The sequence below is a fragment of the Balearica regulorum genome, unplaced genomic scaffold (assembly GCF_011004875.1).
Source record: "Balearica regulorum gibbericeps isolate bBalReg1 unplaced genomic scaffold, bBalReg1.pri scaffold_62_arrow_ctg1, whole genome shotgun sequence".
In the NCBI taxonomy this organism is placed as follows: domain Eukaryota; kingdom Metazoa; phylum Chordata; class Aves; order Gruiformes; family Gruidae; genus Balearica; species Balearica regulorum.
In genome coordinates this window covers 47,516-63,913 of record NW_022679075.1, presented here as the reverse complement: position 1 = coordinate 63,913, position 16,398 = coordinate 47,516, and the positions used below count along the sequence as shown (strand labels likewise).

General features: G+C 55.1%; 1 protein-coding gene and 1 pseudogene across 2 annotated transcripts; both read left to right on the top strand.

Moving 5' to 3' along the window:
• Positions 1-674: 674 nt before the first annotated feature.
• LOC142599820 (HLA class II histocompatibility antigen, DM beta chain-like) lies at positions 675-4,693 on the top strand (annotated as a pseudogene).
• A 340-nt stretch (positions 4,694-5,033) lies between these two features.
• Positions 5,034-6,456, top strand: LOC142599821 (uncharacterized). Of its 2 annotated transcripts, XM_075741573.1 has the most exons (5): positions 5,034-5,147; positions 5,263-5,318; positions 5,560-5,629; positions 5,772-5,818; positions 6,162-6,456. In XM_075741573.1, the coding sequence occupies exons 1-5, from the start codon at positions 5,109-5,111 to the stop codon at positions 6,361-6,363; spliced, it is 414 nt and encodes a 137-aa protein (XP_075597688.1). In that variant the 5' UTR covers positions 5,034-5,108; the 3' UTR covers positions 6,364-6,456. The 2 variants fall into 2 exon arrangements, with proteins under 2 accessions (XP_075597688.1, XP_075597687.1); XM_075741572.1 differs by having other exon boundaries at positions 5,459-5,629; positions 5,772-6,456.
• Positions 6,457-16,398: the final 9,942 nt, after the last annotated feature.

Sequence of the window (16,398 nt, the reverse complement as noted above, 5' to 3'; positions counted from 1 at the left end):
TGAACCACGACAGGGCCCCACGGCGGCCACCGGTGAAACAGGGCATCGTCTCAGCACCCACTCTTAGCGCACAGGTGGGAGCGAGCGCGGGCGCCCTGTGTCGGCGTCTCCCCGTGGGGTTTCCCTGTTCTTCGACGATCTGTCACAGCTGCCCACCCCAGCACCAGGCCAGGTGATCACCAACACACAGGTTATATAGAATCAAAATGTACATATTCATCATCTTTCTCAGAAAAGGCAGTCATATGAGAATCATTTCTTAGAATTCATTTCCATATTCTCCTCCCCATCACGCATGCTCAGTGATTTGAGTCGGTGGTCCTCAAGGGTCTCTGGTGGTGGTCAGTGGTCTTGCACCCGTGTCCGCTGGATGACCCCCTTCATGCAGGCATGCGCAGTATCCTTGTTGCAGGTGCACCTGCACGTGTCCATAGAGGTGCACCTGCACCTGTCCATAGCAACTTACTTTCTAAGATTAATATTCCCGGGCCTATTGTCCGGTTGGGTAGGGACTGTACAAGGAACATAGCAGCATTGTATCTTGCCACGGTCACCTTGCCACTTGCCATGGTTTGTTAGCTTCATTACCTATTACCTTGGTTACAAACTACGGACCCCTATCCTACGGTTACAACACCAGGGCTGGTGGTAACCCCCTGCGTGTCTCCCCTTAGCGCCCCAAACCCCCGACCCCTCCGAGGTGCTGGAGACGGCGCTGTGTGGTGCTGCCATGGCTCTGGGCATCCTCCTGGGGCTGCTCGGCATCGTCACGATCCTGGCGGTGTGCCAGAGCAGCCACGGTAGGGCCTGGATGCTGGGGTGTCCCCCGGAGAGGGGGTGTGCTTGGGGGGGGGGGGGTTGAGGAGGGGACTGTCACCAAATCCCCTCTTGTGTCCCCTGCTGTGGTGGGTTGACCCTGGCTGAGGGCCAGGTGCCCACCAGAGCCGCTCTATCACTCCCCTCTTTCATTAGACAGGGGAGAAAAGGTACAATGAAAAAAAAACTTATGGGTCGAGATAAGGACAGGGAGAGATCATTCTCTAATTATCATCACGAGCAAAACAGACCGAACTTAGAGAGGGAATTCATCTTATTTATTACTAAGCAAAACAGAGTAGAGGAATGAGAAATAAAACCAAATCTTAAAAACACCTCCCCCCACCCCTCCCATCTTCCCGGGCTCAACTTCACTCCCGGCTTCAACCTCCGCCCCCCCCAGCGGCACAGGGGGACGGGGAGTGGGGGTTGTGGTCAGTTCCTCACGCGGTGTTTCTGTCGCTTCTTCCTCCTCAGGGGGAGGACTCATCGTTCCCCCGCTCCAGCGTGGGGTCCCTCTCACGGGAGACAGTCCTTCACGGCCTTCTCCAACGTGAGTCTCCTCCACGGGGTGCAGACTTTCAGGAGCAGACTGCTCCAGCGTGGGTCCCCCACGGGGTCACAAGTCCTGCCAGCAAACCTGCTCTGGCGTGGGCTCCTCTCTCCACGGATCCACAGGTCCTGCCAGGAGCTTGCTCCAGAGTGGGCTTCCCACGGGGTCACAGCCTCCTTCAGGTGTCTCCACCTGCTCCGGCGTGGGGTCCTCCACGGGCTGCAGGTGGAATCTCTACACCCCCTCATCCTCCCTCCATGGGCTGCAGGGGAACAGCCTGCTTCACCATGGTCTTCACCACGGGCTGCAGGGGAATCTTGCTCTGGTGCCTGGAGCACCTCCTCCCCCTCCTTCTGCACTGACCTTGGTGTCTGCAGATGTTCTTACATCTTCTCACTCCTCTCTCTGGCTGCAAAAGCGCTCTCTAACTGTTTTTCTCTTTCTTAAATATGTTCTCACAGAGGTGCTGATTGGCTTGGCCTTGGCCAGCGGCGGGTCTGTCTTGGAGCCGGCTGGCATTGGCTCTGTCAGACACAGGGGAAGCTTCTGGCAGCTTCTCACAGAAGCCACCCCTGTAGCCCCCACGCTACCAAAACCTTGCCACGCAAAACCAACACACCTGCCCAGGCTGAGCACAGGATGGTGCAGAGACCGGCGCCGCTCGTTGCAGGAGTGGAGATGGTGGGGGGGAGGGGGAAGGTGGGAATAAGCTCCCTCCTGCCCCGCCCCAACCCCCCAGCAATTAAACTCCTCATCCGTGGCTGCACCCCGTGTCCTCGCCTGTCCCCCACCCCGTGCAGTGCTGGCTTCTCCACTGTCTGATATTGGGGTTCAGCTGCATCACGCCCCCCAAAGAGCCATCCCAGAGGAGAGTGCCTCAGTTTCCCCACTGGGGAAGGCCGGGAGATGGCTGCAGCCATGACTTCTCCGCTGCCTAATATTGGGGTTGGGTTGGTTCATGCCTCATCCCCAAAGAGCCATTCCCCAGAGGTGTGCCTCAGTTTCCCCACTGCCAAAGGGTGGAAGGGCAGCAGCTGGCCACAGGGAGGACGTGGTGGTGGCTTCTCCGCTGTCTGATATTGGGGTGCAGCAGGATTGCGCTGCCCAGAGAGCCACACCCAAGAGGTGTGCCTCAGTTTCTCCACTGGGAAGGGACAGGCAGGATTCCCGCGGTGCCAAGCCCAGCCCTGTGGCACAGTCCCCTCGGGGCGAAGCCCTGCGCTGCCCATCGCCGGTGATGTGGGGTGCCGGGGCCAAATCCCTGGGGATAAGCCCTGAGGAGGAGCAGGAGGAGGAGGCGGAGGAGGAGGAGGGAGCGGGCCGGTGGCGGAAACGAAGGTCGGGCACTGCAGGGAGAGGCCGGAGCTCATCCGCCATGCCGGACGCACCGGCACCCACCACCGCCCATGTGGGTGGTGGGGGTGCTGGGGCTGGTGCTGAGCTGCTGGGGGGCAGGTAGGATGTGGGGGGACAGCAGCGTGCAGCAGGTTTGGGGGGGTCCAACCCATGGGGACCCTGCCCACCCCCGTGTCCCCCTCGTAGATGCCTTCCTGGTGCACGTGGCCAGCTCCTGCCTGCTGGCAGCCAACAGCTCCATGCTGGATTTGAATTTGGCCCTCGTCTTCAACAAGAACCCGCTGGTCTGCTACGACCCCGAAGCCCGGCGCTTCGTCCCCTGCGACTGGGGGCTGCTCCGCCCCGTTGCCACCCAACTCGCCACCGTCCTCAACAATGGCACCGCCTGGGTGCAGCGCGCCGAAGCCCGGCGTCGGGCTTGTGACGACCTGGCCCCCTAATTCTGGTGATGCGGTGGAGTGAGCCCTGCGGCGCACGGGGGCTTTGCACGGGGGCATTGTGCACAGGGGCTTTGCATGGGGACGTGGCGTAGGGTGTTGCATGGGGATGTTGCACGCGGGTGTTGCATGGAGCATTGCATGGGGATGGTGCATCGCACGTTTCACGAGGACGTTGCATGGAGCATTGCATGGGGATGGTGAATCGCACGTTGCACAAGGACGTTGCACAGAGCATTGCACAGGGACATTGCATGGGGGCGTCGCATGGGTGGGGAGGGGGTTCACTGACCATCCCCCCTCCTTGCTCCAGCACCACCCCAAGCCCGCATCATCCCCTCCACGACGGGCAACGCCCGGGCGCCCGTCCTCCTCATCTACCACGTCTGGGGCTTCTACCCCCACCGAGGTGACCCGTCATCTGGCTGCACAACGGGGACATCTTGGGCCCCGGTGAGCACCTCCCCATCCCCAACGGTGATTGGACCTACCAGATGCAGGTCACCTTGATGGCGGCCCTGGTGGCTGGAAACACATTCACGTGCTCGGTGCAACATGCCTGCCTGGACCAGCCCCTACTGGAGCACTGGGGTGCATCGGGGGGGGACGAGACACCCACCAAGATGCTCGGGTCCTCGCCATGTCATTGCTCACCCCCACCGTGTCCCCACAGGTCTCGGCTTGTCCCCAGGGCTGACGGTGAAGATGGCCGTGGCCACAGTGCTGATGGTGTTGGGACTCAGCACCTTCATCGCCGGCCTCTACCAGTATCGGGCCAGGCCACCGGCACCGGGTGAGCAGCTGGGGGGGTACAGGGACGTAGACGATGGCTGAGGGGCAACAGGGACTGTGGTCTGGGGTGACACAGAGCCTCCTCACCCCCTCTACTCCCTCTTGCAGGTTACACTGCCCTCCCCGGAGACAACTCCCCTGCAGGTAACGGCACATCCAGCCCGTCCCTGCCCCATGTCACCCCTTCTGCTACCCCGTCTGCTCCCCAGGCAGCATCTGAGGACCCCCAGGACTGTGACCTCCTGGGCCGGATGGCCCCCCATGTCACCGTCACCCCAGGGGTGACGGCTACTCCTCTTCCCCTCCTCTCCCGCAGCAGAACTTCCAGAAGGAAAAGAGGGAGACACCGCAAGCCTGGAAGAGGCGCAGAAGGTAGAGGGGAGAAGGAGGCCCGTCCTGACAGGCTCCGGGAGGGGGGTGCCAGTGCACCCAGCTAGCGCCAGCCGAGCCGGGCACAGGGCGAGGGACCGCTGGCCGGGGGCGGGTGTGCAGGCGGCTGATGGGCGCTGGGGCGTGGGAAGCTGGGGCAGCGCCACGGGCGAGGCGGGTCTACGTCTGTGCCAGGGAATCTGATGGTTCCCCATTCCTGCAGGCAGCAGAGGCTCCGGGGACCGATGGAGGAGCCGGCACAGATTCTGTGCAGAGCTCCACCAACATGGCAAAGAGCAAGGAGCTACTGCAGCATATGGTAGGTGTGGAGTGGCTCCCGGTCCGCGGGGGCCGGGGCTGCAGGCCCTGAGCCCCTGCTCTCCTTTCCGCACGCAGGAGGAGACGCATCGGGATGTGCGTGAAGCAACAAAGTTCAACAGCAAGGTCGGTGTCCTCTCCTCTGCACAAGTCCCAGGGCAGAGTCGGCTGGGGCTGAGAGCTTTGAAGGGACTTCTGGAGGTCATCTTGTCTTGTCCAAACCCCCGCCGCTCAAGGAGGGTCACCTCACGCCGGTCGCCCAGCGGCTCTGGGCAGGAGCGTGACCGGGGAGGACGTTTTCCCCAGACACTGGGGGCATCCACCACTTACTTCCCTATGCCTGGCCCTGCCAGTTGCCCAGTCTCCCAGTGCCCTGGGGCTGGAGGGGGGTGAGGGTGCCCAGGTCCCAGCCCAGCCGCCCGCACGATGTGCCCGTTGTTTTGCAGGGGGACAAGCACTATGCCCAGATGAAGGCCTGGCTGCAGGAGGACAAGCGCTACAATGAGGTAGTGCCAAAAGTGCTGGGGGAAAACGGGTGGGTGCCCACGGGCCCTGCGCGACTAGGGGGGGCTGGAGGAGGGCCGCGGCGGGCTCAGGGACTCAGACCCTTCCTTCTCCCAGGTGCTGCGCCAGGAAATAGGGCAGCTTGAAGAGGCAGTGGAGCAGGAAGAGATCTGGTGAGCTGGGCCCCTGCCCCACACGGCTGTCCGGTGTGGGGGCCTCTGCGGCACCCGGAGCGATGGGGCTGCCAGTGCCGGTGCCAGGCAATGGGGTGGGGGGGGACGTGCAGCACGCACATGTGCAGCATGTGTGACAGGGGAGCCCAGTCCCTGCCTGGGGTGGGGTATGTTTGGAAGGGGACCCCCCGCGTGGCCGTGGAGGTCCGTAACTCGTCCAACCAAGCCCTGTTGCCTGCAGGCAGCAGCAGAGGAAGAAGGAGGCAGAGGCGCCGCAGACTGTGCTGCCGGAGGTGGTGGAAGCACAGCTGGTAAGCGGGAGAGGGGTCCGTGGAGGTCAGAGCCATGCGTGGGCTGTAGTCCCGCGCAAGGCGAAGGGGCACCGCGCAACCCCAGCTGTCCCGACCGCGCGGCAGTGCCTGACAAGTGTCCTTGCTCTGTGTTGACCTGCAGGAGAGGGACCTGCTGGCAAGGAGACGTGGCTTCACGTATTGGCTGCAGTGAGTGTCCCCTCTGGGTCCCCTGGGGCCCGCTCCCAGGCAGCGGCTGCGATGGGCCGCACACCTGCTCCAGCCGCCGGGGCTCACAAGTCCAGGCTGCTGGGGAGCTGCTGGCCGGCTGTGGCCTTTGCCGCTGGCGAGTGCTCAGCGTCCGTTTACCCTGGGCCGGGGCGTTCTCCCAGGCTTGCGGAGTCTCCTGCCCCACCCTGCCCGAGGCAGCAACGCGAAACGGCTGGGGAGGCAGCTCCCGGGACTCCCAGGACAGCCCCCTCCATCCCATAGGCAAGATGGGCTGGCGATGCATCCACCCTGCCCTCTCTCCCATCCCTCTTCTGCCCCACAGGATACTCTGCCTGCTCCTGCTGGGCCTGCAGCTGGCCGTCGGCTTCACTCTGGCTGCTGCGGTGCTCTACGCCGCCTCCTACGACCCCGAGCTCTTCTACCGCCTGCTGCCGCATGTGCTGTGTGAGGAGACCTACACCCACCTGGCCTACGCCCTGGGAAAGATCCTCCCCGTGGCCAGTGAGGGGCTGCTGCCCTTTTGACAGCCCCCGCCAATAAAGCCTTTTCTGTCTCCACCTCCATCTGCTCGGGCGTCTTTGCTGGGGCGCAGGGAGAGGGTCCTGCCCCGCGTGCAGCTCCCCCCAGCCCCTCCAGGCCAGGCCCAGTCTCATCTGCAAGGCACCGGGTGCCGCCACACTGCCTGCCGCAAGCCAGGCCCCTGCGTGCCAGCCTCACCCGGCATCCCTCCCTCCCTCCTCCCTCCCTCTGTCCCCGCAGGATTGATGGCGCTGGATAGTCAGGTGGAACCCCTGGTCTCCTCAGGCCATGGTCGGGGTTTTACTCCCCCTTTTCGGCAGCCCTTTAGCAATGTGCAGGCCACCCCGTAAGCGTGGCTGAGACTGCTCGGGCTCCAGCAGCCAGGGACTCATTTACACTGAGGCAAACCGACACTGACAGCAAACGCTGTCACCCACAGACCCTCCAAGCCCCCTCCCTCCTCCCCACAGCTCCCCACTACCCCCATAGCCCCATCTTATGGCCCCGTACACCACAGCCCAACGGCCTCACAGCCCCACAGCCCCATAGTCCCACAACCCCTGCCCTTCTCCCTCCTCACAGCCCCATGGCCCCTGGCTCCTCCCTCCCCAGACCCCTATTCCTGGTGGCCCCACAGCCCCAGCAGGCCCCTCTCCCCATCCCCAGCGCTGCTGTCCCCACGGCCAGTTGCCATTTGCCCCCCATCCCACGGGGCCCGTTGTTCCCAGTTCCCTTTCTGTGTTCTTCCTCTGTGTCACCACTCCCTTTTGGGCAGGAAACAGCTCCCCCCCTCAGCCTCTCCCTTTTTTGTGGGAAATAGCTCTCTGCCATCTCCCCCTGCCCAGATTGCGGAGGTGGAAGCACTCCCTCCCATCACCCTTCCCCTGTAAATGCTCCCCCAGCCACATCTGACCCCGAGTGTGCCGTCCTGCCGGGTACCATGAGCGTTGGGCCTGGTCAGGGCCTGGGCCGGGGGAGTCTGGGGGGAGCAGGACCCTGGGGGAGGCAGGTACCAGGGGTACCTGAGCGGGGTTTGCGGGGGGGAACTGATGGGATCGAGAGGGTCTGGGGGGATGGGAACTGAGGGGTCCGGGTTGTCTGGAGAGAACTGAGATGATGGGGGGTGTCTGGGGAGATGTGGAGGCAATGGAGGGTGTTCAGCGGGGGAGTGAGGGAGTCTGAGAGGACCTCAAAAGTTTGGGGGTGTCTGAAGGGGGGAACTGAGGGGATCTGGGTCTTCTGAAGGGGAAACTGAGGGGATCAGGGGTATATAAGGGCATTTGAGTAGACTAAAGACATCTGAGCAGGAGAGCTGGGATGCCTGGAAGGGTAACGGAGGTGATCGGGCTGTCTGGGGGGAGCAGAGGCATCTTGGGGGCGGAGGTTTCTGGGGTGAACCAAGGTGATCGGGGGCACTGAGGGGTAACGGAGAGAATCAAGGGCATCCTGAGCAGGTCTGGGGTGTGTGAGGTAGCAAACAGGGTGTATGGGGAGCTGGGGGGGCAGGTGGGTGGAGGCTGTTACTGTTACTGAAAAAACGGAAATGAACTCCTAACACTGATGTAGCATTAAAGAGCAGGCATTCTTTATTATGGCGACGGATGCACGGGGGATAACTCTGCCTATCGTGCATACCCTAAAACAGAAGTTCATCCTTTATATACCATAAGACATGAATAGTCATAGATTTTCTGAGAAATCTCCGCCTCTCTGCCTATCTACTACATTTACGTAACGCTGGCATTGCAAAACTACACTATGCATGCGTGGGGTCTCAGGTGGTCGCCGGTGGCCATTTGGGGACTTAGCCCCCCACTCCTTTGTCCCTTTTATGGTCACAAGTCTTTGAGGACAGTTTCTTCTCCTGGGATGTTTCCCAACTCTGTTGTCCGGCCAAGCAGCTCTTCCTGATCAACCCTGTTTGGGCAATCCTGCCAGGAGGTTTCTGTTCTCAAGGTTAGGATATCTTCTCCATACACATTAATTACTCATAGGGCTTTTGAAATTTAAAGCTAATCATTGTTTGGTAAAAGAATTTCTCAACATGTATGTAAGGGGTTTGCATGGCAAGGTGTTGGTAGTGTGGGGGGGGCGGCGCTACAGGGGTGGCTTCTGTGAGAAGTTGCTAGAAGCTTCCCCCATGTCTGACAGAGCCAATGCCAGCCGGTTCCATCCAAGGCTGAGCCTATCAGTGATGGTGGTAGCACCTCTGGGATAAGATATTTATGAAGGGGAAAAAAAAAAACCCAAACAACTAGTGGGAGCTTTTGCAGCCAGAGAGAGGAGTGAGAAGATGTGAGAAGGTGTTTTAAGATCTGGATTTACTTATCATTGCTTTACTCTGTTTTGCTTGGTAATAAATTAGATGACTTTTTTCCTCTAAGTTGAGTCTGTTTTGCCCATGATGGTAATTGGTGAACGATCTCTCCCTGTCCTTCTCTCGACCCACCGCCTTTCATTATATTTCTCTCCCCTGTCCAGTTGAGAAGGGGGTGATGGAGCAGCTTTGGGGGCACCTGTCCTCCAGCCTGGGTCGACCCACCACAGTGACTAATTTGACGGGGGCTCATCAGAAGTCATCCTTGTTTCAATTTGCAGAGCTGAGCTTCTGTAAAAAGGATTCTCTTGCCCATGGTTTCCTTTGAAGAGGCATCTGGTGTTCAGCTGATAGAGAAATCAGAAACCTTTAACTAGAATCCATGATTTTATTTTTTCCTTCTTTTTGGGTTGATGGTAGTGGATCATTTATCAGCTAGATAGGTCAAGCTTGAAGTGCAGGAGAGTGTGTTTAGGAACATGGTGGAAACTTGAGTGCGATAATGGAGCTGTGGTTTAATTTAGAGATGTGTCATTCCTGCACTTCATTTTTAACTCGAGTCTTAGTAACTAGTTTTAACAACTCTATTTGGATGTTACATTATGTCCTTTATCTGTTGTGGTTGCTTTAGCCATTAACTCCATCAAACATAACCATAGTTCTGGAAGTTCGGACATTTTCTTCTATTCTCTTACCATCAAATAGCTCTATGCAACTATGCTTTAGTTTTGCAATGGACAATATTTTTTGTCGGCATATTTCCAGTAACTCCTAGAAGTGCAACCGTGGTGTTTAGTTTGCTTGGTGTTTGCGTTTTGGATTTGGTGTTTTTGGTTTTTTTTTTTAGTGTACACCATTTCATCAAAGTTTGAATGGATTTCATTGGCATAAGTCAGAAGACAAGAATGAGGTTGCAGAGAATCCCGACCCTCTGCGAGTATCACTTGCTTGTTGATATCTTTCCAATTTTTGAAATGGTCATGATCAAATGATGTATAAATATTTAGCCATGTAAATATTGATTGTACAGGATGCTGGGTAGTGTTTGAGTAAGTGCATATGGAAAGAAATTTTGTGCCCAAGAAGGAAATTTCTAGAGCCCTGTGGCAGCAGGCAGGAACTGTGTTGTGTGCTGCAAGATACCCTTACCCATTGAAGAAAAACATCAGGATACAAGCTCATGGCACTGCTAAACCATGCGTTTTGGAAGTAGCTCACTGATGATCAATAATTAGAAATGCATATGAGCTAGTCTTACTTTTTCATGGATGTTAAACAGCCCGTGGTAGGCTGCACCTAAGCAGTGCGTGGTCGGTATGTGTGCCAATGGCAAAATAATTGGTACTGGACTTAGGTCTAACATAAATGCAAGGCATTTGACACTGTCCCACATGACATCCTTGTGTCTAAATTGGAGAGACACGAATTCGATGGATGGACCACTCGCTGGATAAGGAACTGGCTGGATGGTATCACTGAAAGAGTTGTCGTCAACGGCTGGGATGGATCTGATATCTCGTCTCATTGCACGAGTGAATCTGCTAACGTAGTTTCAAAAATCTTAGCCATCTTAGATTTTAATTAAACAGCAATTTTAGATCTCTGCAGAGTTGAACAGGCTATGACTTGCCTTTACTACAGCATTTTCAAATTGTCTTTTAAAACCTGCCTTAGCCATACTTTCAGAATTTCACAGAACCTAAAGTCGGTTCCTCTCCTAAATGAACAAAGAACAAAACAACAAACCTGAAAATTGTCACATGGCTGTGGCAGTGCATTGAGCTGCGTACCACTACGCTGAGTCAGCTCATTTGGCACTGTCGCGTAAAGGGTAGAGTCTGATGTGTGGCTGCGGGAGGCCCCCCATTTAAGTCCCCAGGTTCAGAAAGGACCCCCTTGCTTTCTAGACTCCTTCTCAGAGAGGAGCCTAGGTGCAGTTAGGTCCAGTCTTAGTCCCAGACTTGGTCAACGGTCCATGTCCAAAGGCTTATATATAGCCACATATGCGAGGCAATGTTTGCCTGTCAGAGCCCCCAAAGGACTTTCACTGATGCAATTTCACAAAGATGAAACTAATAGAAAGTTTGTTAAAGTGACAGATATAAAATGAGTTCAGAATTGCCGTTGATAAATGCACTTACTGCAAAAGCGCTAATATATGATTACAATTATAATGCTAGCAAAAATACAATCCCGGGTATTCTCACCGAAAAGCTGAAGGCACAATGCTTACCAAGAAGGCATCCCTATCTCGGGTGGAGGAGAAGGAGCATAGCCCATTGACCGCCTCTTCGGGGTCTGCAATTTCTTCTCTCCCCCCATGGAGGTAACTTCCTCAATTTCCTTTATACCCCAGCCGTAGCTGTCCCCTCCCTGGGGTGACGTTTAACATGATTTGGATGGAGAGTCATATATGTTTAGCATGTACTCCTTTTAGCTCATTACCATATCTGATGGACGTATGTCTGCGTGGGTTCAAACCCACGCGGTTTGAAGGTCCTGAGTAGGTTCACTGAACTGTCTTAAACCAAAACTAGGATTTTGAATTATTTTATTTCAATATTAAAAATCGTTATTAATGCATATTCAAGTATCATTCACCCTATTTTAAAGAGTCTGCTGTAAAATGGATGGTCCCAAAATGAGTCTTTGGAGACCCGACATAGGGCTTGGACCCTAAAAATAACAAGCTCGATTTTGGACCTTAAAAATTAGGCCTTGGACTCTAGAAATGGGGCTTTGGACCTTCAAAGTCAGACTTTGGGCCTTAAAAATGACTCTCTGGGCACTGAAGATGAGTCTTTGGACCTTAAAAGTATAAATCTTGGAACTTATAAATGAGGGTTTGGACCTTAACAATGAGGGTTTGGACCCTAACAATGAAACAGTGGGTCCTGAAAAAATGCTATGTGTACTAAAAGACAGGCTTGGACCCTAAAAATGAGGATTTTGGCCCTACCAATGGGGCTTTGGGCCCTAGAAATGATGGGCTAGATGCTAAAAATGAGGCTTTGGACCCTGAAAAAGAGGGGAACCTATTGGTGCCTCTAAGGATGCAAGACATGAAGCTTTGGTCCCTAATACAGGGCTTTGGGCACTACAGTTGAGGCTTAGAGCTGTAAAAGAGGGTTTGGACCATAGAAATGAGAGTTTATGACCTGGAAGCTGAAGGCTGGGGCCTTCAACATGGATCTTTGGGCCCTTAAAATGGGGGTTTGGAAACGAAACCGATGTTTTGAAGCCTGAAATTGTGCTTTAACATAACGCTCTGGTACCAAAACTAAGGCTTTGCACCCTAAAAAGGAGTCCTTCGATGCTCCGAATGAGTCTTTGGACAATAGGAAATATAGACTTTAATCCTTAAATGAGCAGTTTGGATCCTTTATCCAGGCTTTGTACCCTCAAGATTCATATTCTGTCAAAATGAGGCTTTGTCCTTCAAAATTTGAGACTGGATCCTAAAAATTTAGCTCTGGTTTCTTGAAATAGTGCTTTGGTCCCTATTAATGAGGCTTTGGAAAATAAAAATAAGGGGTTTTTTTCCAAGATTCGGCCTTTGGACCCTATAAATCAGCCTTTGGGCTCTTTCAGTGAAGCTTTGGACCTTCAAAATCAGGCTTTGGTTCTTTGAAATAATTTTCTGGGCCCTTAAAATGAGTCTTTGAATCTTAAAAGTGGGCCTTGGAGGTTATAAATGAGGTCTTGTGCTCTAAAAACGTTGGTGTGGTCTTTAATAATTCGTATTTGGACTCCTCAAAGTTGGCTTTGATGAATTAAAGCCTATGCTTTTTGCCCTCCTATTGAGTCTTGCATTATAAAGTAAGGGTTTGCACCTTAAAAACTCAGGGTTGGATCTTAAAAATCAGGGGTTTGACCTTGTAAATAGTGGTGTAGGCTCTACATTTTTTCTTTTGGGCCTTTAAATAGTTTTTTTTTTATTATTAAGATTTAGGTTTCAACTCCAAGAATGAGATTTTTTAATCTAAAGATGAGGGTTGGGACTTCAAAAATTAGGAGCTGGATGTTAAAAAGGAGGGCTTTTTTACCAAAAGCATGCGCAGATCTTGTAGCCAGAGGGGCAAGACTTTGGTGGTGTTTATATCTCAGGTGAGCATGTCCTTGAGCAGCCTGATGGGACCTGCTCTGAGCATGGGATTGGGCTGGAGACCTCACGATGTCCCCTCTGACCAGAATTACCCCATGATTTTAGAATTTCCCTCTGTAGAAAGACCCAATTTGACAAGCTCAGCTGGACAGGGTGACACTACAGATTCCCCGAGGAGACGCATCTCCCCTCAACACTGAGCTCCCGGTTCTGGGTAGATCTCTCAATTTTGGCTCTTCAACAAGATCTTCCAATTCCCAGCCGGGCACCCTCGACTGCCCAGCTAGTCCCTGAGCATGACTTTATATGGTATGGATATCCCTTTCATCAGTTAGGGTCAGCTGTCCCAGCTGTGTCACCTCCCAACTTCTTGTGGACCCTAAACTATTCACTGGCAGGGCAGCGTGAGGAGCAGAAAAGGCCTTAGTGCTGTGAAAGCACTGCTCAGCGGTAACTAAACCATCAGTGTGTTATCAACACTCTTTTCAGAACTAATCCAAAACACAGCCCCATACAAGCTACTATGAAGAAATTTAACTCTATCCCAGACAAAACCAGTACAGGTGGTCAACTTTGGTTTTCCATCACCCCTTAGGCCCATCACCCCTGGGGTAGTTAAACGTGGGGATCAATCAACCATGGGTTGGTAAAGCCCAGCATCCAGTCTGCAGAGGGGCCCATCACCATTGGGGTGTTTTAACAGTGTTGGGCCATGATGTCTTTGGCCCATGACCCTGAGGGTGCTTAACCCTGGGACCCCATAACCCCTTGGATCCATCACCTTTGGGGTGATTAACCATGGGGGTCCATCACCCCTTGGGCCAGTCAGCCTTTGGGGTGGCTAACCCCAGGTGCCCATCACTCCTTGGGCCCATCAGTCTTGGGGTACTTAACTCTGGGTTCCCATCAAACTTGGGGTAGATAACCCTGGGACTCCATCACTCCAGGGGCCCATCACCCTTGGGGTGGTTAAAGCACGTCAAACATTAGGCCCAACACTGTTGGGGTGGTTAACACTGGGGGCCCATCACCACAAGGGCCCATCACATTTGGAGTGGTTAATGCTGGGGACCCGTCAACCCTTGGGTCTATCACCCTTGGGGTGCTTAACCCTGGGGCCCTTTGTGCCTTAGGGCCATAACCTTTGGGGTGGTTAACCTTGTGGGTCCATCACCCCTTTGGCCAATCACCCTTAGAGCTATCAACATTGAGGAGGGGGGCCATCACATGGGGTGTGCTTAACTCTGGCAGCCCAATACCCTACAGCTCAATCACCCTTGGGGGATAAGCACAGTGGGACATCTCCTCCTGGACCAATCTATTTTGGGGTGATTAATGCTGGGGACCCATCAACCCAGGGGCCCATCACCCTTGCGGTGGGCTGGGGACCCGTCACCCCTTGGGCCAGTTATCCTTGGTGACTTAACCCTGGGTGGCCATCACTTATTGGGCCTATCACCCTTAGGACAGTTCAACACTTGGAGGCCCATCACCTCTTGGGCCCATCACTTTTGGGGTGGTTAACCCTGGGGGGCCCATCAGCCTGGGAACTCATCGCACTTGGGGTGGTGAAACCTGGGTTCCCATCACCTCTTGAGGTGGCTAACCATGGGGGCCCACCAACCCTTGGGCTAATCACCTTTTAGGTTGTTAACCCTGGAGTCCCACTGCCCTGGGGTCCATCACCTCTGGTGGGGTTCACCTCAGGGGATATCACCCTTGGGGTTGATAACCCTAGGGACCCAACACCATTTCAGCCTATCACTTTTGGGGTGGTTAACCCTATGGGGCCATCACCTCAGCGGCCCATTACCTGTGGGTTGATTAATACTGAGGGCTTACCAGGCCTAGGGCCCATTATTCTCTCAGTGGTTAACCCTTGTGACCATCACCCTTGGGGTGGTTAACCCTGGGGTCTGTCATTCTTGTTGTCATTAGACTTGGGGACCCCTCAGTGCATGGACCTATCACCACTGGGCTAGTTAACCCTCGAGTTCCCATCACCTCTTTAGCCCCATCACCCTTAAGGTGGTAAACCCCAGGTGGCCATCACCCCAAGGGCCCATACCCCTTGGAGTGGTTAACCCTGGGACCCATCATCCCTTGGGCCCATCACCCTTGGGGTGGTTAACTCCTGGGCCCCATCAGCCAAGGCACTCATCAACCTTGGGCTGGTTTACTATTGGGCACAGCACACATAGTTTTCTTAACCTTGGATGCCCATCACTGTGGGGGCCTATTGCCCAAGGGGTGGTGAAACTTGCTTTCCAATCACCTCTTGGGCCTATCACCCTTTGGATTGTCAACCCCCACCAACCGCAGGGGCACATCACCCTTGGAGTTGTTAACCCTGGGCGCCCATTGTACCTTTGGCCCACCAACCTCGGAGTGGTTAACCTTGGGGCCCCATCACCCCTTGAGCCCATCACCCTCAAGGTGGTTAAACCCCAGGACCAACCACCCTTTGAAGTGGTTAACACTGGTGCACGTCACCCTTGGGGTGTTTAACTCTGGGTTCCCATCAATCCTTGGGCCCTTCGCCCTTGGAGTGGTTAAACTTGGGATCCATCAGCCTTACGGTGGTTAACCCTGGAGGCCCATCACCCTTGGCGGGGTTAACCTTGGAGGTGGTTAATCCTGGAGGCCTATCATCCTTGGGGTGGTTAAAGCCAAGGCCCAACACCCTTTGGGTGCACCACCCTCGGGGTGGTTAACCCTGGGGCCCATCACCCCTGGTGTTTTTTACCCTTGGGGCCCATTAGTCCTTGGTCCCATCATCCTTGAGGTGATTAACTCTGGGCCCATCAGACCTGTGGTGGTTTACCCTTTGGGCCTATCACATCCAGGGCCCGTCACCCTTGGGGCTGTTGACCCTGGGGACCCATCACCCTTGGGGTTGTTGACCCTGGGGGCCCATCACCCTGGGTGCCCATCACTTTTTGCTTGGAAGGACCTTGAGGCTGTGGTGCCCACTAAGGTGGCGATAAGTAGCAACATGTGAAGAAGGCTGTTACCATCCTGGGTGGCACTCGGAGGGGTTCTGTGCTCCTTCCTCTCCACTCAGCACTGATGAGCCCACCCTTTGAACACTGGGTCCAAGTCCTGGGCTACCAGTACAAGAGAGATGGAGCGACTGTGAGAGAATCCAATAAAGGGCCCTTGAGAAGCTCCACGGCTGGGAGCTTCTTGGAGGGGCAGCGTGAGCCAGAGCTCTTCAGTCTGGAGAAGATTTGGCTGTAGGGAGTCCACCCAGGTGAAAGCTCAGCAGTGGCAGTGACAGGACAAGAGGCGCATGGCACAAACCTAGATACAGAGTGATATGGGAAGACACTTTTTTACTGTGGGGGTGACTGAGGCTCCTTGGGGAGGTCCTGGGGTCTCTAACTGTGATGGGATAAAAGGCCAGCTGGATGTGGCTGTGGTGGTCTCCCTGGGGCTTGCCTGAGCCCCCCAGCACCCCTTGAAGGGCCCTGCCTCCCCCCAGGGTCTCGCAGGGGCCCTCCTGAGCAGCCCAGGACCCTTTGAAGTTCCCTGCAGTCCCATTAGGAGCCCTCCGGAGCTGTCCCAGGACCCTGCGAAGGTCTCCGCTGACCCCCAGGGACCCTCCTGAGCACCCCC

Bases quoted from the DNA above. Each gene is read 5' to 3' on its own strand.
- LOC142599821 (XM_075741572.1), top strand. From the start codon at position 5,109: ATGAAGGCCTGGCTGCAGGAGGACAAGCGCTACAATGAG. The intron at 5,148-5,262 runs GTAGTGCCAAAA...TCCTTCTCCCAG, and splicing joins AGGACAAGCGCTACAATGAG to GTGCTGCGCCAGGAAATAGG. The intron at 5,319-5,458 runs GTGAGCTGGGCC...CATGTGTGACAG, and splicing joins GTGGAGCAGGAAGAGATCTG to GGGAGCCCAGTCCCTGCCTG.